The sequence below is a fragment of the Anolis sagrei genome, chromosome 4, assembly GCF_037176765.1.
Source record: "Anolis sagrei isolate rAnoSag1 chromosome 4, rAnoSag1.mat, whole genome shotgun sequence".
Classification (NCBI taxonomy): Eukaryota; Metazoa; Chordata; class Lepidosauria; order Squamata; family Dactyloidae; genus Anolis; species Anolis sagrei.
This window is the reverse complement of record NC_090024.1, coordinates 50,808,985-50,835,763: the sequence shown is the minus strand read 5'-3', so window position 1 is coordinate 50,835,763 and position 26,779 is coordinate 50,808,985. Positions and strand designations below refer to the sequence as shown.

General features: G+C 38.6%; 1 protein-coding gene across 1 annotated transcript in view; it reads right to left on the bottom strand.

Moving 5' to 3' along the window:
- Positions 1 to 9,798: 9,798 nt before the first annotated feature.
- ATP6V1H (ATPase H+ transporting V1 subunit H) overlaps positions 9,799 to 26,779 on the bottom strand; it is a 42,065-nt gene continuing 25,084 nt past the window's right edge. The window contains exons 10-14 of the mRNA XM_060775303.2: positions 25,478 to 25,656; positions 23,315 to 23,440; positions 20,763 to 20,864; positions 19,031 to 19,144; positions 9,799 to 10,155 (exon numbers count right to left, since the gene is read on the bottom strand). Of these exons, the coding sequence (XP_060631286.1) occupies positions 10,095 to 10,155; positions 19,031 to 19,144; positions 20,763 to 20,864; positions 23,315 to 23,440; positions 25,478 to 25,656 (582 nt within the window). The 3' untranslated portion in view covers positions 9,799 to 10,094. The remainder of the gene's footprint in view (positions 10,156 to 19,030; positions 19,145 to 20,762; positions 20,865 to 23,314; positions 23,441 to 25,477; positions 25,657 to 26,779) is intronic.

The following is a 26,779-nucleotide window of genomic DNA, read 5'->3' as shown; positions in this document are numbered from 1 at the left end:
TTCAAACAAGATTAAATTCCATCACTTTACCTTCCATTGCACAAGAATACAAAGATTTCTGCACAATATTTGAGCCAAATTCATATATCAGCATCTCAGAAATACACTTTGTTGGATGTGTGCAGAAAATATTTTTTGCATATAGTGAAACTATGTTATGTAAGAAACTGTCTTCTTCACAAGATACATGATTTCTTGCACAGGAAACACATTGTCTGTACAAAAGATGCATTTATGTGTAAAACCTCCATTAATATTTTGTGCTGTAACTTCATAAGGGAGTTACCAAAGTCCTAAGAAACTCATAGCTGGTGTTATTCTACTGTACAGCATTTCTCAAGCATTTAGAAACCTTATCCTGATAGCCAAACAGATTTTTTTAAAGTTCATATTATTTTCATTATTACCAATACTGTTCTCATGGGATCGGGTTGGGATACTTTGCAGTCTTGTCATAAAGAGATAGCATTGGACCTTGGAACCTCTGAATAGAAGCCAAGCATAATAGTAAGAGGTTTATTTCAATATTTTTCCCTCAAGGGACTATATTGCTATCCATCCGCAGAAGCCAGAGTGGGGCAAGCAAACAGAGTCAGGAGGAAGACGTTATCCTTACAGCAAGAACGTTTTCAAAATTGCAGTTTTTAGAGTAGAGAGAAAATTGTATAAATTATCTGTTCCCCTGGAGCGCTCACATTCTAAGAAGAATCAAATCCCAAATACTTTCACAGAATTTCATTGCCTTAATGTGCTGATGAAAAAGGCTGTATCTGACTGCCATATAGGCTGGCTGCCCATTAACTCTCTCTAATCTTACTTTTCCCAACACAGTGCTCTCTAGATATGCTGGACTATGGTTGTGCTGGTGATTGAAGAGAGTTGTAGTACAACACATCTGGAGAGCATGCAGCATGAGAAGACTTGATCTAATCTATAAAAATGGCTGGATCACTGGACTGTCTGCCATTATTTTTGTGAAATTAAGTGTTTCAGAGTGAATAACTTCAATCTGCTCCTCACCTCTGGAACTCCCTTCCTAAGGAGTTAAAGATGGCCCCCTCCTTCCCTGCTTTCAAGAAACAGTTGAAGACATACCTCTGCTCACTGGCTTACAAAGAGGAGGAGGAGGAGTTGGTAATACTACCATTATACATCTGACTAATAGTTACCATCCGTATCTGTGCCCTGCTCGCACCACCTGCTCAATAGATATCTTGAGCAATGATCAATCCATTTGCCCCAAGGAACTGGGAAATAGTGGTTTCTGTTTAATGTTTGATGATTTGTCTTATGTCTGTCATAACAGGCTGTGTTTTTAAATTTTAATTTTAGTTGTAAAGTCATAATTTTGCATGTACATGTTAGTATGTTATTAGTACGGATGTATTGTGGTTGTATTTGAGCATTGAATGTTTGCATTTTATGTTTGGAATCCACCCTGAGTCCCTCCGGGGAGATAGAGTGGAATATAAATAAAGTATTATTATTATTATTATTATTATTATTATTATTATTAAAATATCGGGAGTCAGTAGATACCTGGGTGAACTGGAATTTAGAGGTTAAAAAGTCACTGTTGGTGCTAACTCTGAATCAGTAGCTTTTCCAAAAGCATTCTGGAGCTTTTCTCAGCCTTCTTTATCATTCAAATATTTGTTATTTCTTTTTCAGGATCCTGAGATCAAATCACAGTAGTTTGCTTTTGGGTTTCCTGGTTCTTACAAATTAAATGCAGTTAATGCACATGCTGGTAGTACACAACCCATTGAAAAGTCTAGCTCTGAATTGTACCCCACTGCTTGTATTGGAATTCATAGCAGCAATCCTGCTATGATTTTGTAGACTGCATGATTAATTACAAAGAAGGAAAATTCATATTGCGTTGGTAGCATCTGGCAGCATTTTTGACAAACCCATGAAAACAATCAAGCGTTGATTTCTACACACACACACATATATATATTTAAAAGCTTTTCAAGATCTTACTTTTGACAAAGAGAAAGAGATTGCAGCAATATAAGGGAGGTAGTGGAAACCATGTTTAGTTTTACACAGCTGCAAAACACTGCCATTGATATTAAGGAAGTGTGAATGGACACTGGAAAACACTCATCTCCTTCATCCCCTGGAAAGTTACATTTGCATTAAAATTGTGAAACTGCTTGAAATCCAAGAAATTATATGGAGCTGCTCAGTCTTTGCTTATTTCTAGTTTAATTATTGGGTTTCATTGGTGTTTCAACAGCATATAATAGATGTAGCACTGAGATAATTTAAACACGCTGTATCCTGTAGGGAAAATATTGGGTATAAATGAATAACTAAATGATGAAATCATTCTTTTGCATGCTTTGAAAAGTATGAATGCAAATTTTCAAGTGCACACTTTTTTCATGAAAAATAAAGCACAACCTGCAACACATATTCTTCAACTTATTCTTCAACTTGTTTGCTCTTCTTTTTGATCTACTACCAGGAAGTCAATTAATGTTCAATTTCCAGGTTTCGGCTCAGGAATCCTGATGGTCAACTAACACATACAAAAGCTCATGAAAGGTATTACATACAAGTTCTACAGAAACTAGGAGAGCTGAAATCCAAAGAAGCCTTGGTTAAGCAACAAGATCCTGGCTTGGAGTTCAGTTTCACAAAAGCAGTATATCAAATAAAGATTGTTCTGAATGTTAGTTAAGCTTTCAATGTTTCTTTTGGGTTTGAAACATATAAAGGTCTTCTGTGCTCAGTATAACTGGATAGGAAATGCTGAATTATTTATTCCTAAATTTCTCCACAACTCTTAATTGCCCATCTAAATTGCAGATCTCATCCGCTTCTTTGGAGTTTCTATTGTCATCTTGGTTGGTTGTTAGACTAAGGCTCTTCTCACTCAGCCAGTGCATTGTAGCAGATAGCCTCCTCCATCACTTGAGCCATGTTCTTTCCATTTTGTAATGATGCAGTTCATGATAGTTTTTTTCTACTTCAAATGTAGTTAGAGCTTCTGGAAAACTTCATTCTGGATTTGCTTTGATAATTGCTTTGCACAGATATACTTGCAAACAAGTCATGGGGGGCTTCTATTTATGTTGCCCTAAGATTGTATGCAGGTGGGGGGGGGAAAGTATACAATTTCTGGAAGCAGCAGATTATAAGTAAAATTATGTGGGAATGTAACAGAAAATAGAAGATACTCATGCAATCAACATGTCACAGTGGAGCCCCTAGATGTGTAATGAGTTAAACCCTTGTGCCAGCAGGGCTGCTGACTGAAAGGTCAGTGGTTCAAAACTAGGAAACAGGGCGAGCCCCTGTCTGTCAGTTCCAGTTTCTCATGCAGGGACATGAGAGGAGCCTCCCACAAAAATGGTAAAACATCCAGGCTTCCCTTGGCCAATGTCTTTGCAGACAGCCAATTCTCTCACACCAGAAGTGACTTGTAGTTTCTCAAGTCACTCCTGACATGAAAAAAAATCTGGTTTTGCTTCCTTAACTTTTGTGATACAAAAATATTTTCATCTTTACAATAATAAGTAGATAAGCGATAGCAATGCCAATTAAACCAATTTCACTTCCAGGTCATAAGACAACAAAATGTGGAAAAACAAAAAGGGGATGCAAGGTACAATATTCTTGGTGTACACCAGGACATTGGATCCATCTTTAGAACCACCATTTTGTAAGTGCCTCTTTCTTCATCATATTGTCCAAACTCTTTGTGTCCTTAAGATTCTAGGTTGTTATTTTTTAAACTCTGCAGTCTGCTTATGATGAAGTAGAGGAGAAATGAAAAATAAAAGGTATTCCAATGTTTGCTATCCTACATCAGATGTGAAAACATGGATCCCCACCTATCTCCTAATACCATTAAGGAAAGATCAATGTGAGTGGACATAAGAGTGGGCTTTCTTGGGTTAATTTCTTTCCTGCATCAAGTTAAAGCATAGATTTTTATTAAAGTCTTTTAGGACAAATTTATTTTGAAATGTTTTAAAATGTAGCTTTAACTGTTGTCTTGTTTGGTGTGTGTATGTAGATAGATAGGTAGGTAGATAGATAGATAGATAGATAGATAGATAGATAGATAGATAGATAGATAGATAGATAGATAGATAGATAGATATAGACGGACACTAAATGTTTGGTTTTACTTGTGGTTTTAATTCGGAAGTATTTTAAAATGTGCACATTGTATACTTCTCTAAGATCTCATGATAATGAGTTGTATAGAACTATCTAAATATATAAATAACCATCTTCGTCTGTTCCATAAAAAACAGTATTTGTATGGAATAGAGTTTTGTAGGAGTGTCAGCACTTCTGAATGTAACCTAAACATTCTACATTTGGAGCTGGGATTCAGTGCATAGTGTATTTCTTGAGTATATTTCAGTCCTGGGGCAATGTTCACTCAGAAGTAAGTCCCTCTATGCCCAAAGGGATGCACTTCTTCAAATAGCTTTTATGTGGCTTTTATCCACTCAAGACTTCATTCCTCCAGGACTTCAAATAAGTCATTACATGGTATGTCTGAGCTGTGATGGGAGGACCTTCATTTTCTGTAATTTTAAAGTAATGAAGAAAACCATTCAATCTTTGTGTTAATGAAATAAATCTCCTATTGGCATGAGACTGCTTAATATTACAAGTAAATATACAATTGCAAAAGAATTAAGAAGTAAGCAGAAAGAGCCAGAGTAACAAATATTGCTTAGAATCACTGAGGAGACAAAATGATTCTGAAAAATGCATTGATATAGAAGACATGCAGATCAAGCCATTGAACTGGATGTTGGCACGTAACATAGAATTACCATATCAAATCCAAAACTTCTGCTCCTAGGGGAGGTTAGTTAATACAGATAAATACCCATTGGAAAGTTTTTGAAATTAGCTATTTTCTAAATTTTCTGATATTTAATTCATGAATGCTTTTCACATTAATCTATATTCTATCTATATAAGACAGACAAGGGCATTAGGAGAAATCTTCAAGTTCTTGTTATGGCTTGGATTCAAACCATGAGCAGAAGGAGAAAGAGTATGCAATCTGTTCTCTGACATTAGCAGTGCAATCCCTGATTATATTGTGGTGCTGCCCTGGGAGAAATCTGCTAATGTTTTCACAAGAGCTCATGAAACAGATTGAATCTTTCTTCTACTGCTCATAGGTCAAATCTTAGGGGGATATATATGATCATCCGGATCTATTGCACTGTAAAGCCCATCTGCTCTGTTCAGAAAATCCAGAGGGGATGGATAATGGGAACTGTAACCTGAATATTTTCAGGATCATGTTTCCCGTAATTTGTGGGATTTGTAGTCGACTGTAAGAAGGAACACATGTCTGACATGTGTGCACTACAGTTTGAGAAACATGGTGGTCAAAAGGAAATCATGCTGGAGCCTTACAAATTCTGTGTAGATTCTTTCAGAAAAGTTTAAATAAATAAGAAAAAAGATAGATTCTAAGGCCAAAATGATGTACATTCCACTGCTGCAGTAATATGGGAGGAGGAGGAGAATGCAGGAAACATTCTCCTCCTCCCATGACTTGGAGAGATCCTTGTCACCAAAGCATAATGGGAAGAGTGACCTGAAAAAGGACCTGTGCTGTGGCAAAAGTGGTTTTTCAAATTAATCTGCCCACAATGATTGGTTTTGAGAACTCCTTGAAAGCATGCATTTAATTCAAAGGCAACTTGAAGTTGACCATTGGTGGATGGCATGCAGCAGTCACTGCCTACCATCAGCACAGCTGCTGCTCTTCCATTTATGCAAGGACTTCTTGGATATTATAAGCGGTGGAAAATGCCAAACTACTGCATTTTGTTACAATAGGGTTGGGTATAGTGCGGCCTCTCTCATATTGTGGGACTGCAAAGTCCATCAGCTGTAGACAGCAGGGAAGAATGTGGGGCACTGTAGTTTAGGGGAATTTCCCCATTCAGTAATATTATCTTAAAATTAAAAATAGTCCTTCCGTGGGAGGGAGAGTCTACTGGTTTGTACTAGATCTTCATACTTCCAACATTTAATGGTAAGAAAGTCCATCCAACTGCTAAACAAGGCACATCAGATAGCAACATTTTGATTAGAGGTCTCTTTGTCGCTATTTCCTGAAAGTCTACAGTTTGCTTTTAAAAAGTGGAACACTTCTTTACAAAGAAAGCTGGGCAGGAAACCGAAGTAATTCATCTGATTATGGCTGAAAGATTATAACAGACCCCTTGAAAGCAAAAAATATTGCTTCCCTTATTGTATCTTGCTAAATTATTTGATAGAAGGGATAACATGGAAGAACACAACATACTACAGATATGTTACTGCATTAAATACAGACTTGGGATTTTTTCCCCTCTACTGCCCATGATCAACCAGTTGTATTCACATTGCATGAAAACATTTTTTTTTCCAAATCAGTCAACCCAATAAATGTATATAGGGACTGTGCACACTTGTCTCTAAAATTTATGACTACATGCAACATGCCCTTTCTGGTTTTTTTCTTCTTCAAAAAATGAGGTACTATGATAGCCATATTGTTACTCTATTTGTGCCTCATCTAAGTGACTTGAAGTCCTTTGAAGTTTAGCAGCGATCCTCCCCTGTGTTGTTCTCCCTGAGGTACTGGCCTCTATCAGAAAATGCATAATTAGTCATGCCATGGCTAGCTGTTATCACACTGCACATACGTCCCTTCTTTCCAGTAAGTTGGGCTCAGGGATTAGACAATGCACATAGCTTGTCTGCTGCCCATCTTAAGTAATTTGAAAACAATCTCCATAAGTGTGCATCACTACCCTCAGTTCCTCTCACTATATATTTCATTCTCCTTTTGTAGTCTGATAACATGTGCAGACAAAATCACCTGTACCACCTAACCCATTTGTGCCTGTGTACAGAAATAATGGATCTTTTGTTTAGAATCAAGACCAAGCTACAACTTCTGAGCAGGCAAGTTCAATCAAAGCTGCTTTAAACTGACAACTGAAAGGTTTTAAAAAGTTTTCACTGCTCACTACCTGCTGTCAGGAAGGAACAAATCCTAAGGTTTTTCTTTTTAGGGGTTTTTTTTTGGTGGTCATTAGCCACTCAAGGTTCTATTCATCCACTATATATGTATTTTTAGATTCAGAAGCAGCCAATTATTTCACCAAAAAAAACCTAATTGTTGTCCTACTTTGCTCTAATTTAGCTAAGATTGCTCTCTTGAAGTTGACTAACCTTGAATATACACTTTGGGAGTAATGAAATTTTGGTGGATAGTTATTTCTTAATACAGTACATTATGTATACACTTTCTTTGACTCCACTATAATTTGAACAGTAACTAAGGGATTGTAAAAACACTCGGGGGAGTCATTTTACTTCTGCAAGATAATAACGGCAGTTTTTCTGGAAGAGGTCTTTGTGCGGGCTAACTGAAAAAGATAACTTTTAAAAATGATTTCATTTTAAGACCAGGCAGTTCTCAAAGGCATCTAGAAGTATTGGGGGGGGGGGGGCTGCTTCTCTGTGTGTCCTAATGTCCCAATGGAGCTCATCAACCATCCTTCTATGGTAGCTATTGCTGAAAATAGGATTTCTGGGGGTTTAAGGCCAATACATCTGGGGACCCACAGGTTGAGAACCACTGCTGTAGATCGTATCAAGACTAAATTCACCAGATCATTCAAGTCTAAGAAAGACATACCATTTCAGCCTTAATAGTAGTCTGAACTTATTTCATAGCCCAAGTTTAGGTAGACCCATTCAACCAAATGCTGAACGATAACTCAATACTTATACACATTCTATTGATTGAATGGGAATATCAACTGAATTCAGGCTTTGTTCTGTAAGCTTATCCTGGGATCTGACTTGGTGCAACGTAGTTGAAATTGTAATTGCCTGGATTACTCAAAGTTGAAAGAATGCAGATAGTAAAGTCCAAAATTTGCCTGAGAATCATACACTTTTCATACACCTCCCTTTATGATCCTGTGCGATTGTTAAGATCTTTTGGGAAGGCCCTGCTCTCTGTTCCACCCGTGTTGCAGGGGCTGTCAAGGGCCTCCTCAGTGGTGGCCCCGCGACTGTGGAACTCCTTCCCCAGTGACATCAAAACAGACCCCGCACTCCTAAGCTTCAGGAAAAATCTTAAAACCTGGCTACTTAAGCAAGCCTTTGGGGATTAATATGACCCATAAGTATGATGTAATCTGTATAAGAATGGCGAAAGCAATTGGCTTAATGTTTACAAAGCTCCATTGGTGGTAGACTTTTGATATGTTTTAATCATTTGAAATACTGATTTAATTAATATGTATTTTATAGTTTTATAATATTGTGCTTTACCGTTATGTTATTATCTGAATCTGGCATTGAATTATTGTCATAGTTTGCAAGCCACCCCGAGACCCCCTCCAGGGGTGAGAAGGGAGGGGTATAAGTACAGTACAAAATACATAAATACATAACATATTGGAAGGAAATCAGAAAATAATGTAAAAAGGTTTCATGGATAAAGCAGAAATAGTTTAAGTGAACTAGAAAAAATGTAGGTTAAATTCATACAATTCCATCCAAATGTTGTTGCTGTTCATTCGTTCAGTCGATTCCGACTCTTCGTGACCTCATGGACCAGCCCAAGTCAGAGCTCCCTGTCGGCCAACACCACCCCCAGCTCCTTCAAGATTGGCCTCTAATACCCTTCCCGCCAAGGAGCAGTCAGGCTTTATTTCCATCAAAGTGGTGTCATCTGCATATCTAAGGTTGTTAATGTTTATTCCAGCAATTTTTACCCCAGCCTTGCATTTGTCAAGCCCCGCACATCGCATGATGTGTTCTGCATACAAGTTGAATAGGTTGGGTGAGAATATACAACCCTGCCGTACACCTTTCCCAATCTTGATCCAGTCTGTTGTTCCATGGTCAGTTTTTACTGTTGCTACTTGGTCCTTATACAGATTCCTCAGGAGAGAGACAAGGTGATTTGGTAAGCCCATACCACCAAGAACTTGCCACAATTTATTATGATCCACACAGTCCAAGGCTTTAGAATAGTCAATGAAACAAAAATAGATATTTTCCTGAAACTCCCTGCCTTTCTCCATTATCCAGCGGATATTGGCAATTTGGTCTCTCGTTCCTCTGCCTTTTCTAAACCCAGCATGTACATCATTGAGGTGCTCAAGCTCCAGCGACACAACAAGGCGGCGATCCTTTGCTGGTGTCCAGTCAAATGAAAAACAGTATTATAGAGAAGTAGTGACACAAAAAGAAGGCAGAAGTGTTTGTGGTAACCTCTTTTTGTTACCACTGCTGCTGTTCTTCAGATTTCATAAGGAGGTTTAGGATGCTTTCCTATTTGAATACAGAGACTGCTAAATTGCTTAAGCTATGGACTACAACATCTGTAGCTTGCCATTATAGTAAAATAATAATAAAACTCTTTCCTTTAAAAATTAATACATTTTTGTATCACATGGCCATTAGACAGCTAGGACAGCACTTCTATATCAACTTCTCCAGACATGTTTCAATGGGAACTCATTTTCAGGCTGACTTGTGTAGGGTTTCAAGAATGATCCATGATGGCCTACTTGATATTTTAAAGGCATGCTTGTTCATTGATTTAATAATAATACTCCATATCTCTGCAGATATTATACTGTCCAGGGAATTGAGAAAATGGTCTTTCATTAGATTCGTGCAGCTTTTACAAAACACTCTTTGAGGAAATTAATGAAATCATAATTTTCCAAAGTGAATACAGTTCATTGCAGGTGGAGAAAAACAATCAAGACAGGCAGTTGATGATATGGAATGATTGTATTTTAATTCATTTTTCTCCCCTCCCCCCCAAGAGACAATAAATACATAAAATAAAGGCAGCACATATTAGCTATATATATTTTTAGATTTGCAATACAGAAGGAATGAAGCTAACAAACTGTCAGCAATGGCTTACTAGACAATAAGATTCACTCCAGGTATTTTGAAAGAAATCTACACAATAGCAGGAGAGGCTGTGAGGAAATTGTGACCACATTATTTTTCTTATTTGTATTTCAGGATAGCTCCAGTTACTCCCACCAAAGGAAAGTAGTTTCTCAGCTTCGGGCTGCTGCTGTTTGAGGCTGCTCAGACTGTAGCTGCTTTCCAAGGTACTCCCTGAAAGACCGCAATGGGAAGGGAAAAGAAGAGATGGATTAAAAAAAGCTGCCGAAATGAATTTTCAAGAAAGAAAACAGTACTGAATACCATTTCCAAAACAAGCATTTAATTTTCTGCTTGTCAGTTAGGCTTTAGCCAGTTGAGAAATATCTCAAGTCTGAATTATAAAAGTATAATACCTGAACAGTAACCATTGAAGATTATACCAACAAAGTGTTTTCATCGGGTTTTTTGTGATGTGCCCAGAAGCTGGACTGGTTCCTATAATTTAACCCCATTGAATATGATCTAAAACAGGGGTCCTCAAACTTTTCAAACCGAGGGCCAGTTCACGGTTCCTCAGACTGTTGAAGGGGCAGACTATAGCTTGAAAAAAATGTGCACATTGCACATACCTTATTTGTAATGCCAAAAAAGAACAATACCATATTTACAATGAAGAACAATTTTAACCAACATAAACTTAACAATATTCAATGGGAAGTGTGGCCCTGCTTTTGGTGGATGAGATAGTCAAGGTAATTGGGATTGTTGCTGTTGAATGCCTTCAAGCCATTTCGGACTTAGGGCAATGCTGTGTCTAAAGTTTAGGATGGGGGCTGGGTAAATGACCTTGGAGAGCTGCATTAAGTTTGAAGACCCCTGCTCTAAAACATCTGAATGATGATAGGTTGGGAAGGTTGGCCTATGTTGTCTAGCACTAGCCCTCAAGGATTTTATGCAGGAGCCCTTTATTATCTGAAGATGTTTGAACCTGAACCCAAGATTTTCTATAAACAAAATGTGTCCTGTTTTACTGAGCTAGTATAGCAACCCTAATTTGGAGCTCACTCTCACTGTTGTTCAACTCTGTTCTGGCTTATTCAACAACTAAACAGACTCTGAGGCACTCTAAAACAAAACTGTCCCATTCCTTCAGCAATTTTTTACTTTGTTATTACTTCTCACCATGTTCAGGTGAGTTTGATAAAGGATCAAAATTTAACAGATTCTTAGAAGAGTTTAGACAGAGTAATGGAGACAAAGGCTCTTCTGCCTCGCCATAAAACTTTGGGAAAGGAAGAACAACTACAACTTTATTAGCATTTTACTTCTCAAACTTAGAGATTGAAGTTAACAACAACAACAACAACAACAACAACAATTAACTTTATTTATATTCCACTCTACCCAAAGGGACTCAGGATGGATTTCAGTACACATATTTGAAAAACATTCAAATGGGGGGGGGGGGGCTGCTATCGCTCCATCTTCCATGCCGAGAGCAGTTTTTGTTGTCCATAGACATCCTCCACGCTTAAAGCGGGACCTATTTATCTACTAACATTTCTATTTTCTATCTGCTAGGTGAGCAGTATCTGGGGCTGACAGTTGGGCACTCACTCCGATCCAGACTTGAACTGCTAACCTTTCGATCAGCAGGGTTTTCTGCAGCTTTGCAATTTAACCTGCTGTGCTAAGCCTGCCCCCAGAAGCAGAAGCAGTATGCAAGGGATCTTTGGCGACCACTTGTGTTTCCTCCTCCCAAAGCCACTCTGGAAATTGCCTCAGTAGTCTGAGGCCTTAGGAAGAGATGTATTAAATCTGCAAATAATCAAATCCATGAATGCCAAAACCACAAAAAACACCATCACCGCTTGATATATACTGGGATGCAAAGATTAAAAAACAAGTAGCAGATAATAAATTCCCAGAATGAAATCCAGAGAGAGAGAGAGAGAGAGAGAAAAGTGCAGTGCAGTTTCCTGAAGGAAAATACAGCTCTGCACAAAAGGACAGATATAGAATATTAATTTCAAACATTAAAATGTTATATGCAGTTATACATTATTGTAATTCTATTTCCTAAGGGGAGAACATATATTTCCAAGCTTGTTGATCAGAAAAAGCCTCTTGATAACCAATGATACCTGTTCTAAACGAAGACTTCCAATTTTTTGAAAAAATACTAGCTAAAAACATAATTAAATGTGCATTTTGTCTTATTAGTGACTAAGATTAGAATTCAAGATCAAAACTCTACCAAGCTTACTTCACTGTGTGGGCAGTGCTATTTATGGAACTGTCAGAATGGCTACAAAATGTGAGTTATTAAGTGAAAGATGATTTGATCATCCTGCCGATCGCCAGAGAAAAGATGCGAATCACAGTGGGAAACTTATTGACAGAGAAATAATCACAATGTTCTGTGCTTTTTATATTGCAGTTTTCCATGGCAATGCAGAATGAAATCTAGAGACACAAAAGAGATTGAGACTCCCAAGTGAGATGGCAAAAAGCAATGGTCCAAAAGCTAATGGAATAACATTCAATTTATAACATGATGTTTCAAATTTTGGTGATGCATTTGAGGAGGTGACAGAAGTAATTACAATATTTAAGGCTGAAGTTTAGTGAAAGGACTACTATTTAGAAAGAGAAAGGTTTGAGGCTACTGAGGAAAGTACCTTCTATACTGCTTTTTCTAATCAATAACAGTAATTACAACAACCATTAATTAATTCTTCTCCAAAACTGGGTTTCAAAGGTGCTTACAAATGAAAATGCAATGTACAGTAGTTAGTTAATGTGTGTGCGTGCCTTCAAATAACCTGCTGAACTGCTTAGGGGCTTTCTTATTTATTTATTTATTTATTTATTTATTATATTTCTATCCTGCCTTTCTTGAACCCAAAGGTGACTCAAGGCTTTGCCATTGCCTTCTTCTTAGGCAAGGAGTTCTGAAATGTAGCCTACTTGACATTCTCTTGCACTCTCCTTTCAAAATACTGCCCAGATCTGACCCTCCTTACTTTCCGAAATCAGATAGGATCTGGAGCCTTCAGGACAGTTAAAACACATTAACAGTCAACATTAAATGAACTTTGTTTGAAACAATTTGAAACATAGAGCTAAATAAAGAACAGCCTAAAAGCAGCACAATAAAAACAATACACAGCACCCTCTAGAAGTATTTTCTTTAAAAAGTTCCAGCACACAAAAACAAGTTTTTGCTTTTCACCCGTAGAATTTTAGACCCTTGTGGCAACTACTGAGAACACTGCCTTTACCCAGAAAGACCATGCAGCCCATCAGATATTGACTAAAATTCCCCACAGTCCTCACTATTGGTTACATTGGCTTTTTTGGCTGCTGGGAGCAACAGCTGAATAATAGTTAGAAGACACATTTTGACCATCTCTTACCTAGGGTCTAAGAATCACATCACAATTAGATCAGCTTGACAACTCTACCCCATTGTAAAAGAGTAATGTGGTTTCTGTTTTAGGAGGAGTTTTTCGTTAAGAGCTGACCTTTAATCAGTAACTTGCAATTGATCTGTCATCCCTTCTTACTCAACCTTTGGGTGAGTAATCATTCCTCTACCCACCATTCCTTGCATTTTCAGCTAGATAGGATTACATGCCTTCTGAAAATGTACAGAGGCTTGGGGGACATCTACTACATTAAATCTGTTCCCTTCTACTTGGTTGAGGACATGAAAAACTTCTCAAATATGCATGGGCCAACACTGTGGAATTATAGAGGATAGACAGGTAATGTGAGCAGTGAATTATTCTTTCTCAACAGGAACATTTTAGAAACCCATCTTTATTATTTTTTCCCAAGGAACGGAATGGTGGTAATGGCATATGCTAGCCAAATGCATACTAGCCAGGATAGATGAGATTTTTCTACAGCTTATACATGTTATAAAGTATAATATATAAAGAGATAAGCCACTGATGAGTTTGAATGACAGGTAAATTGTCTCAAATAACCAATGGTATATTGACAAAATGACTCTTTCATGAAAACTTTTTTTTCTTCCTACAAATGCCATAATTGGGTATTTTAACAGAATTGATTCTCAATAGGTTATCTAGGGAATGGGATCAAAGCATAAATTATGACTCCAGAATGAGGATTCAAGGTATGCTTGAAGACAAAATGTAGCAGCTATGCTAAAGAAGTCTCCCCATGGATCAAACTAAAACAATAATGCTTTACAACATGAGGTGCAAAACATTATTCTTAACTCAATGTCCTGAACCTGCATTACTATTTTTAAAAACAGCCACTCATGTCAAATCAAATATGTTTGAGGACAGATGTGAGGATCATGCATATGAAATGTGTCACAACATGTAACAAAACCACTGGAGCAACAAGAACACAAGAAGCTTCAGATTGCTTTACCAGTTTAATTACCCTAAAAGCTATTTCAAACTTACCACATATTTGAAAGTAAGCCCATTTTCTAAAATTTGATATACTGAATGTCAAAGTAGGATTGCTTACAGAGTTATGACCTATATGTATGAAACACTGTCAAACTACATACTCAAGATGAAGGACACACTATACTATCAACCATGACTTCCTACAGACATTGTTTAAAATGGGGATGAGGGGTAGAGTTAGGTGTTATCAACATATTGTTGACACCAAACTCCAAAATGCTGGATGACCTCTTCCAGCAATTTCATCTAAATGTTCAACAGTTTGATTGGGGGGGGGGGGGGGGGACAAAACAAAACCCTATGGTAACCTATAACACAGTGATCAGGGCATTGAACAAGATACAAACTTATGAGTTTGTGCCTCCAAGAAAGACTGAGAAAATGGCACCTTTTGAAGAGGTCACCCAGAGTTTTGGTGTCAACAATTTGCCAATGATACCCAATTCCACCTATCCTTCCCATTTGAAACAATGTCTATTGTCAGTCACGAGCAATCCAACTACAATTAATCCAGATAAATCAAATGTGCACCTAGTCAGTTCAAAGGTATAGCAAGGAATAGAGTCTCTGTCTGTACTCTATGGGATCATACCCTGGGTGTTCTGAACACAACTTTGAGCCTCCACCGGGGGAGGGGGACAACAGCCTTGCGAACACTACTTTACCCATAATGTCTGGGAATCGCCAGAAGGCTAAACGGAGGGCTGCACAAACACAACAAGGACCAAGTACCAAAAGCACAATAATCCCAATTAAACAGCTCAAGGGAAGATCCCAGGGGCTCACATGTCTTTACACTAATGCACAGAGCATGGGAAATAAACAAGACGAACTCCAACTTCTAGCACAACACCACAAATATGATATCATAGCCATCACTGAAACCTGGTGGGATGACTCCTATCGCTGGAATGTAGATATCGAGGGGTATAACCTCTTTCACAGAAACCGAACAAAGGGGAGAGGAGGCGGAGTAGCCTTATATGTCAAAAACTCTTATGCTGCAGAAGAAATTCAAGACAGCAATCTGGGAAACCAGCTTGAAATCATCTGGATAAGAATCAAGGGAACTGGGACTCAAAAAGATGCCGTTGTAGGCGTCTACTACAGACCCCCAAGCCAGGAGGAAGATCTTGATGAAGTCTTCTGCCAACAGTTGACCAAAAAGGCACAGAAAAGAGATGTAGTAGTCATGGGCGATTTCAACTATCCCGATATTTGCTGGAAAACAAACTCGGCCAAGAGTACAAGGTCCAACAAATTCCTCGCTTGCCTTGCAGACAATTTCATGGTCCAGAAGGTAGAAGAGGCAACAAGGGGATTGGCTACTCTTGATCTCATCCTAACAAATGCGGAGGACCTGATCGATGCGGTCGAAGTGGTAGGATCCTTAGGGGCAAGTGACCATGTGCTCCTGCAATTTGAGGTACAAAGGAAGGCCGAAACTAAGACAAGTCAAACCCGCATTTTGGACTTTAGGAGATCTGATTTCCAAAAAATGAAGGAAACGCTGAGCAGCATTCCGTGGACACAGATACTAAAAGACAAGGGAGCTACGGATGGATGGGAATTTCTCAAGAGTGAAATACTCAAGGCGCAATTGCAAACCGTGCCAACAAAGAGAAAAAATAGGACAAGTGCAAAGAAGCCAGAATGGATGTCCAAAGAACTTCTAACTGTGCTAAGACACAAAAGGGACATGCACAAGAAGTGGAAAAAGGGAGAAATCACCAAAGAAGAATTCAAACAAATAGCCAACACCTGTAGGGAAAAGGTCCGCAAGGCTAAAGCAAAAAACGAGCTCAGACTTGCCAGGGACATTAAAAACAATAAAAAGGGCTTCTATTCTTATGTCAGTAGAAAAAGGAAAAACAAGGAGGCGATAGGACCTCTTCGAGGAGAAGATGGGGCAATGCTGACAGGGGATAGGGAAAAGGCAGAACTACTTAATGCCTTCTTTGCCTCGGTCTTCTCACAAAAAGAGAGTCTTCAACCTCAGCAAGATGGAGTGGGTGAGGGATTGGAGGACATCCAACCCCAAATTGGGAAAGAAGTCGTCCAGGAATACCTGGCCGCTCTTAATGAGTTCAAGTCCCCAGGGCCAGATCAACTACACCCCAGAGTATTGAAGGAACTAGCGGAAGTCATTTCGGAACCATTGGCAACCATCTTTGAGAGTTCTTGGAGAACGGGAGAAGTTCCAGCAGATTGGAGGAGGGCCAATGTGGTCCCAATCTTCAAGAAGGGAAAAAAAGACGACCCAAACAACTACCGTCCGGTCAGCCTCACATCGATACCGGGCAAGATTCTGGAAAAGATTGTTAAGGAAGCGGTCTGCAAACACTTAGAAACAAATGCAGTCATCGCTAATAGTCAACATGGATTTATCAAAAACAAGTCATGCCAGACTAATCTGATCTCTTTCTTCGATAGAGCTACAAGCTGGGTAGATGCGGGGAATGCCGTGGATGTAGCGTACCTGGATTTCAGTAAAGCCTTCGACAAGGTCCCCCATGACCTTCTGGCAAGGAAACTAGTCCAATGTGGGCTAGGCAAAACTACAGTGAGGTGGATCTGTAATTGGTTAAGTGGACGAACACAGAGAGTGCTCACTAATGCTTCCTCTTCATCTTGGAAAGAAGTGACGAGCGGAGTGCCGCAGGGTTCCGTCCTGGGCCCGGTCCTGTTCAACATCTTTATTAATGACTTAGATGAAGGGCTAGAAGGCATGATCATCAAGTTTGCAGACGACACCAAATTGGGAGGGATAGCCAATAGTCCAGAGGACAGGAGCAGAATTCAAAACGATCTTGACAGATTAGAGAGATGGGCCAAAACTAACAAAATGAAGTTCAACAGTGACAAATGCAAGATACTCCACTTTGGCAGAAAAAATGAAATGCAAAGATACAGAATGGGGGATGCCTGGCTCGAGAGCAGTACGTGTGAAAAAGATCTTGGAGTCCTCGTGGACAACAAGTTAAACATGAGCCAACAATGTGATGTGGCGGCAAAAAAAGCCAATGGGATTTTGGCCTGCATCAATAGGAGCATAGTGTCTAGATCTAAGGAAGTAATGCTACCCCTCTATTCTGCTTTGGTTAGACCACATCTGGAATACTATGTCCAATTCTGGGCACCACAATTCAAGAGAGATATTGACAAGCTGGAATGTGTCCAGAGGAGGGCGACTAAAATGATCAAGGGTCTGGAGAACAAGCCCTATGAGGAGCGGCTTAGGGAACTGGGCATGTTTAGCTTGAAGAAGAGAAGGCTGAGAGGAGATATGATAGTCATGTATAAATATGTGAGAGGAAGCCACAGGGAGGAGGGAGCAAGCTTGTTTTCTGCTTCCTTGGAGACTAGGACACGGAACAATGGCTTCAAACTACAAGAGAGGAGATTCCATCTGAACATGAGGAAGAACTTCCTGACTGTGAGAGCCGTTCAGCAGTGGAACTCTCTGCCCCGGAGTGTGGTGGAGGCTCCTTCCTTGGAAGCTTTTAAGCAGAGGCTGGATGGCCATTTGTCAGGGGTGATTTGAATGCAATATTCCTGCTTCTTGGCAGGAGGTTGGACTGGATGGCCCTTGAGGTCTCTTCCAACTCTTTGATTCTATGAATTCTATGGATGCTAAGATTATAGCAGTAGCCAAGATTGCATTTCCACACCTAAAACTAGCTGCCAGCTGTATCTATTCTTTGAAACATTAGATTTGGTTTCAGTGACACATGCTTTAATTACATGTAGTTTGGGTTACTGTAATGCATTCTATGTGGGGCTGCTATTAAAGATTAATACCAAGTCACAGCCAATTAACACGTAAGTGTTTAACCATTTCAATTGTCTCCTCTGGCCCCAGAAATCTGCAAAAATTGCTCACTTTTGCCAGTAACAAAAATCATCGGGTAACCCCATTTGCAGAGACCCTATGGATCCTATTCTTTGAACTAAGACATGTTATAATCATGGAAAAAACACTTGACCAACTAATAAAATATAAGCCTTATTAGTGGTCCATCATAGAGTACACAACATTCCAGTTGATTCAATGATGGGATATAGCATCATTTGACAGCCTATGATAGAATTTGGCTCCCAGACTATCCCTGGCCAACAAATTCCCCATTGCTGATATTATGGGACACATGGGTTTGGACGCACTCCACAATTCAAGGCCAATGGAGAACAATGTATTGAAACAAATAAACAATATCAAGTGTAACCTATTCTGCTCTCTCTACCCTCCCCCTCCAACACAACACAAGAACATTTACTCCCCAGTCTGTTCTCAGTCTTCTGAACCTAAAACTGCCGAGACAATGCAAAAGTTATCAAATAAGGTCACTAATGCATGGCAGGGGATTGAACTGGATGGCCTTCATATCCAATTCCAACTGTACGCTTTTATGATTCTAATATAAATTGACTTTTTTTCTCTACACTAGACAACTGTTAACGTTTGGCCTTGATCCTAACAAGGACTGCAAAAACCATCTGCCTTGTGACAGAGGGCCAACACACTACAGGCATCAAGTCTCCATTCGAACCACATATTTAAAACATGTGATCATTAATGACCTGCACTCTGTGCATTGCAATAAGAATTTATTCTGTCAACACTTAAGTACAAGTTAACCATCACATACCAGTTGTGAACCATCAGCTTCTGCACAGCAAGCAAGGCATTGTAGCGAACTTGCTGGTCTTCATGATGCATGTGGTTCATGACAAGCTGTTTTCCACCAAGCTGTTCAATCACACTAAAAGAGAAGGAGAAGCAAGGATGTTTAGAGGGCATCAACATTTCACGATGAAATTTTAAAAAGTAGCACATTTCTGAGTATAAGAATTGAATATAAAAATATACTTCCGATACTCAAATACCAATGAAGTTTTCTAGAACTGCACACCTTGTAACAAGATAAGAAATCTTGTATTGGCCCTTTCAAGTGGTATATGTTGCTGTCAAGCACTCCTCTCTAAGGCAGTATAAACAGCTGCCAAGACACAAAGATGAACTTTCCCATTCTAACTACCCATTAGCTTCCCTGCATCTCTGCGCTATACAGAAACTACCATATTCAAACACAATACAATTACAAGAAATCTATAAAGTCCACCAGTAAAACAATGCTGAAACTGTAGTTAAAAGACCCAACCTCAGCAGCCAGTCAGTTGCTAAGAACTCCACTGAACAGAAAGCTCCATATCCCAGAGAGAGACACCAGTAAATGCCCCTTTATTTGTGTTTTCTCTCTCTTCCTCCCCGCCCCCCCTGCTTCTCTCTGCTGGTCCTTTGTATTATCTTAAAAATAAGGGCAGACATATATTCTCTTTCAGAAACCATATGAAGTTAGGCCCCATTTTTGGAACCTAAAAAAATATGTGATTCTACTCAGTATGTGAAATAACAGATGGCAATGAATGAGACAACAAGCATGACAGTACTGGTGTGCTTTGAAAAGATAACTAGAACAGTAGTGCTTTAAAGGTTTATAATCATCACCCAAAAATAATACTTATCACGGGCATTAAAAAAAATCAGTTGTGAACCAAAAGGCCTTACTAGACTCCTTTCAGTTATGTATTGTGCACAGGCCCTATGTTTTGTGTTGCTTCATGAACTCAGTACTTTCAATTCCTGAAAAATATCAGCATTTAAACAAAATCCATAGTACAGTAATATTGTCTATATGGTATACATATGAATCTCCCTTAGTTAACATCTTAAAATGCCATTTAAAATGTCATTTTAGAATCTTAAGGCATGTTCATGAGTTTGCATAGGAACTGAAGATACTACTACTGGGTCTTCATCTAGCACCGGGATTGTGGCGCAGCTGGCTGAGTGTCAGCTGCATTAAGATCACTCTGACCAAAAGGTCATGAGTTCGAAGCCAGCCCGGGCTGGAGTGGGTGTCCAGCCATTGTGTAGCCCATTGTCGACCTTTGCAACCCGAAAGACAGTTGCATCTGTCAAGTAGGAAAATAAGGGACCACCTTGTGTGGGAGGCTAAATTTAACTAATTTATGAGGCCATAAAGAAAGAAGACTCCGGGGAATGTGGAATGCGGAAGAACTTCATCGGTGTCGTTGATGGACGATGAAAAGCAGCAGCTCCCCTGGCGGCCAGAAAAAAGTTAATAGCCTTGGTGTATTTGTGTGTTAAATGTTGTTTGTCAAACTGGCATTGAATGTTTGCCATATATGTGTTGACTGTAATCCGCCCTGAGTCCCCTGCGGGGTGAGAAGGGCGGAATATAAGAACTGTAAATAAATAAATAAATAAATAGTCCGGATTAACCCCGGTCACAAAACATAAGAAACAGCTGTGTCATTACAACTTGATACCAAATCAAGGTACAGATGCCTCCATACCGTTTCCCTCGAGGATAGTGTCGGACATATTCTCCCACGTCATGAGCCGCCACAGCCAATACCTGAGGGTCATCGGATACCTCCAGAAGCTTTGTCAAAATTCTGTAATAGGGTTGCAAATAAAAAGTTAAAACACTAGCTTTCTTAAACTATCTGATTTGGAGACAGCGGTGTCTCCAATTTGCTAGGGACCAACATCCAAATGGTGCTCATTGCTTATTTCCTGGAAACTTGCCATGGAGGAGCCAATGGATCCCAAACTAGTACTGGTCCACAGACCACCAAATCTGAGTAGCACTGATTTACATGGTTCTTCCAGAAAAAAACGATTCAGAAGCTCGAAAAGATGGTGCGGAGATTAACTATTTGAATTACCACAAAAAAATAATAATTTCACAACACAATCCTATGCACATTTACACAGTAGCAAGTCCCATTGAGTCCAGTAAGCTTCTTCTCAACAAAGCGGATGTAGGTTTGCAATCTTAGTCTCTTAATGCTAATATAAGTATATACAGGGCATTCGGAGCTAAGCTTCTCATAAATCACAAAACGTGTCCTGCAACAGTTCTGAAAAGAAGTTTGGCTGATATTATGCTCCATTAGAGCTTCCAGGGATCTGGGGAAAGATCACACAAGACCTCAAATGCTTTATATCCTCCTGTTATTCCAATACAGGCAGTCCCTGAGTTACAAACATCTGGCTTACAAATGACTCATAGTTAAGAATGGGAGTGAGGCAATAGGAAGGGAGAGAAATCTACCACTCAGAAGGGAAATACACTCCTGAAAGAGTTATCATGAAGAAAGGGTGTCTCAACTCAAGCTTTATCACAAATCCTTGTTTCTACAAGCCATTTTTTGAAAATCCAATTAACACAGGCACAGAGGATGAGGTGAAATCTTCTGAACAGGGACACAGTAAAACAAGTGCCACAGGTGTGTTAACCCTTCTCTTCCCTATGCTATCCAAAGCTTATACCTCTACCCCCACCCCCTGAAAGAGCCTTTTCATGATCTTTAAGGTTGTGGAAGTCCATTTCACTATCTCTCCTATTCATGAAAATGTCTTAAGACCAGGTAGATCCTTTTTTCACACCAGGAAGTACCTGATTAGAACCATGAGCCACTTCTATAATGTCATCTTGGGGGGGGGGGGGGTAAACTATGCAACTTTTTATATCTGCTTAATGTAACCCATATATTTTTACCCATATATTTTTGACAGATAAAAAATATGTGATTTTATGCATATTCATTGTTCCTGTGTGCCTTCAAGCCATTTTTGATTTATGACAACTCAAACATGTTTTCAAATGCTGAGAGTGACCGATATCTTATACATTTTTACCTCTGGTCAAGTCAGAATTCAGTAAGGCTTACTTCTATATCCTTTATAGCTAGGAATTTCCAGTTCAGACTTAGCAAACATGTCCAATAATAAATTGTTAATACATTACTTACCAAATCGCAACCTTATGAAAAAATTAAAAGATGCCTTGGGGGCAGGGAAAAAAGAAACATAACTGCTTTTCACACATATTTTTTATTGATTTTTCATTTTGTCTCTTAATGAACCATGCTCTTGATTATGTTAGTTCCAATCTGAATACAGTCAACCAACAGCATTATTAGCTGTTTACTTGTTTCAAAATCATTTCAGCCTTTTATATGTGTAACTTAATTACTGAAGTGTTTATAGGTATGATATACTGCTACTGGATATTTCATCACAGTCATTACTTTCATTTACAAATATAAAAAGTGACCATTTGTGTTTTCCTGCCATTTCAGATGCAAACTGGCTAGACAACCTTTGGCCCTTCAGATAGGGCTGCTGGGATGGCAGAAGTCCCATAGTATAAGGGATCTCCCCTATTGAGGGTTGGAAAGCCTTTTCTCTTATATAGACTGACACAGAGGCAGGCAAAAATTATGTATTTTATGTTGGTGGCTTTCGAATGTGCCCAACACAAGTAACATGATAACCACATTTTTCAAGACAAAAAGGTGGTTATCATGCCATTTATGACATGTACATTTAAGAGATAAATATATGGTTATTTAAATCAAAACAATATTTTCATTTGGTATTAGGCAGAACACAACTTGTTAACATCTACTTCCTAGTCAGGAACCCTGCATGTAATGAATTTTGGCTTATTGTTATTTTGAAAGCCTGAGAATATTACCATTAAATTATGTTGAATTGCAACTCCCAATTAGCATTCCCTGTGCCTATATACAATAGAGGCTGTAGTCCAGCATTTACTTGGTCTCATTCTGAAAGTGATCAGTTCAAAGGAATCAGTGATACAGAACACAATACATTTTCACTGGAAGACATCAAATGTTCCAACAGGCAGATCTAAATAGCTTGAGATTTTTTGTTTAGATCCCATATTGTATTTAAGTATTTCTGTAATAAAATGAAAATACTGTTCCTTTACCTTGTGTACATATTTTAAACTGAACTTTGGCTATTCTAAGCAACAGAATCTTTACAATTGGCAGTTACAAAATTAGAGGGGAAGGGAATGAGAACAACTTACTTCAACAGTTCATAATTCTTCTCATTTAACCTTACAGCATTTTCTCGCCAGAATTTCTCAGATTTGTGAACAGGACTCCATTCTAGCCTTCCTGATTTAAGCTCAGAACTGTACTCATCAAATGAACTGCAGAATAAGCAGACGATGAGATTGAAGAACATATCTGGAGTTCAAAAACAATGTATGGTATGACTAATGCAAACAGCAAGGTGATATTTAGATTTGTACATTTAAGTGGGAGAAATAATCCTTTTAAAGCTTTTGCTACAGTTAAGAAGCTTTATAAAGCTTACTGCAAAAACAACAGGTGCCACTTACAATCATGATTATGAGCATATATACGGTAAATATGTTAACATCCTAAATTCACTAACAGACTTTATTATTATTATTGCAATAACTACTCTAAGTTTCATATATGTTCTGACCGGGTTGGCACCACCTGTTTCCGTTTTTTAAAAGGCAAAGCTTCCTTTTAGGGAATAAATAACACCAGTCTGCCTATCTATAATACTTACCAGATTTTATATCCCTGGACAAGGTGGATGTCAGGACAGACATTCTATTAAATCCCAGAATCTCAGAAAGTAAATCTGTAGCACAAAATGTACTTATCCTTCCCAACAGGAAATGGAAACACCTTAATCAAGATTGGGCTTCATATAGCTTTCCATATACTAATGGACTCTAGTTCCTATCAAACCTTGATGACCTATGAATGTAATGTTTCTGTCCCTAAATGTGGGGTCTGTCATCAGCATGATTCAGCCAGATAAAATCACAGGAGGAGATCACAAAGGTTTGTTTTGACAGCAGTAAAAATGTGTCTGAGGAATTAGGACCATACAACCAGAAGGAGTACACTATGGACAAGGCCCTACATTCAGGAATAACAATATCTATCAGCACTTGCAGATCTGTAGGCACTAGTCATGAGTCTGGTAACCATTTCAGCCATTTAATTCGTGTTTTTGTATTATTTGTTTCATTCGGATGTAACAAAATGGTACACACCCCTCTAGTACGGAAATATCAGTGAAACAAAAGGAAAGTGGGAATGGTAACCATTTGGTCTCCTGATTTTCGCCACTCAGCTGCAGGCCCTGGCAGGCACAGGTGCCTTGGGTCTGCAACGAGTGCCAGTGACTAAAACTGAGGGGAAGGAGAGCATGGGAAGCCCACCCATTGCTGCCAATGGGATGAAAATATTCATTTTTTTTCAGACCTGGGATAAAAAAGCTCATTCGGAAAGGCGCCTGTTTTTGGGAGAGGCACTCAAAAACTGGGCCTTATGAGTGAAACAACAGAAACAGATAGTGATTCTATACAAATGCACAAGATTAGTAGGCACCTCTTCTATTGGTATCAACTTCATTAATTACAGTCTTGTCCTAAACTGGTCATCTTAGTTTATTGTAAAATATATCACTGAGAAGGGAGGAGGGAGGAGCAAGATGGTGAAAAATGAACAGCTTTTTGTCTTACCTTGATAGGTAGCCATTTTTAAAAGTAGGACTGTTGTCCCAGGAAAGTGAGATTCAGTTTAGCACGTTCTATAGGGAGACCACTATAAAACTCTCTTATTCTGTTATGTGCTTGAGCCCTAGGAAAGATGCTTGCCTTCCTAGGTCTTGGTGCCAGCTTTAGAAAAAGAGTACACTGTGATCTTGTCTTACCATCCTATAGGAACTTATTTTAGGTTAGGTGCATGTCCAAATTGAGAAACTTGTGCTATTTTTAAATGCCTGCCAAATTCCAGTTCTTACAGCAATGATGCATTGCTTTGTGTGAATAAAACATTATTGAGTAATTACATAATAGAACAGGGCATCCCCCATATAGACGTCTAAGCAGAGTCTATTTGTGATGGTTAAAACTGACAGCTATCAATCTGTGTTCCTTTCATGGATTATAAGAGGGAACTGCCAGTGGTACAAAGAATGTAGTCATCTAATATTACCATTATTTTTAAAAGACTTTTTGATTCTAGAGATTTTCATTATTATTTCTTTCAAACAGTTCAAAATCTGCAGCATCTGAAAGTATGATTAATATAGCTATCTGTGAAATAATTAGGATTTTATTTCATCTTGACATATGGTTAGCATACCTTTCCACACTAAAGACTGCTTTGAACATTTTTTCCCCTAAAATAATATTCACCTGAGATCCTGGACACTCTCGCCAAGTTTTTCTAACAGGAACTTGATATCCTCACTTATGTCTTCATCATCATATTTTTGTTGTTCCAAGTTCTCTAGCTGCTTTAGAACTTTGCACTGGATCATGGCAAGAGCATATTCCTGGCGGGTTTCCCTTTCAGTAGACTTCTCTAAAAAGTTCTGGAAAGTAAAGAATAAAGGACCCCAACTACAGTCAGTTTAAAAAAAAATTACAGCATTCTCTACAAAGTATATAGCTTCAATCCACTGACTCAGTCTGTCACTGTTGAGTTTCATTGTTGAGATATCCTAATGTTGAATATTCTTCTAGAAATAATCTAACAAAGCTGCTAGAAACGTATGGCTTTAAGAAAGCTGTAATGCCAAAAAAGGAATTAAATGTAGGTTAAATATATAAAATTTAATTATGGTATGAGTAAGAGTGGTAGCAATTAACTTTTTTAAATTAAGGTTTGAACGTGGAAGTTACAAGAGCTGCATAACTCTGAGATGACCACCTGGCCTAAGCTCCCTCCATGCTCAAGAAAGCTGCATGAACAGGAGGAGGAATACACAGGCAGGATGGTACAGTTTACTCAGCTGAAACCTCCTTTCCTATATTATCTCCAGCATGAGCTAACTACTATTTCAAGCACCAAAAAAATTGTTTCCCATCTCTTCTGATAAAGGTCATTACTGTCTGACAATATTCTGACCAAGAATATTAAAGTAAAAATAGGTGGGATTTCTTAAAGTCCAGCAGAACAAGGATCAAATAAGCATGGCATTGATCATGTGATGTCATATGAATAGCTGATTCATCCCAAGTCAATGTAGAACAGGAGCAACTCCAACCAGAACTGGAATAGGAAACCTTTAAACAATTGTTGAGGGGGAAATCATGATTACAGCAGAAATTGAAGAGTTCAAGTCTTTCTGATTGGATCACTATCATTGCCATTAAAACGTTACAAATCTCTCTACCAAAATGCATGGGTTTGGTAGGTGTACCTAGGTGCAGGATAAAATGGAGCAGGCACAAGGTCAAAAACATTTATTTGAAAGTATTTCCATATATCCTTATCTATGATTGCCTATATTCTTAATATTCTAAAACACTAATACTCCCAAATACTGTTTTTTTTAAATTAAAAAATGTTGCTTAGAATTATACCTAAGCTAAGGTTCCATACTGCAGTATTAGCCAGGACTCTTCCCAGACTTTACCTCAATTAAATGACAGATAGTATGTACTTGTCTGGCATTTCATAGCTGAGTTCTTATCATGAAGTCTTCACTCACA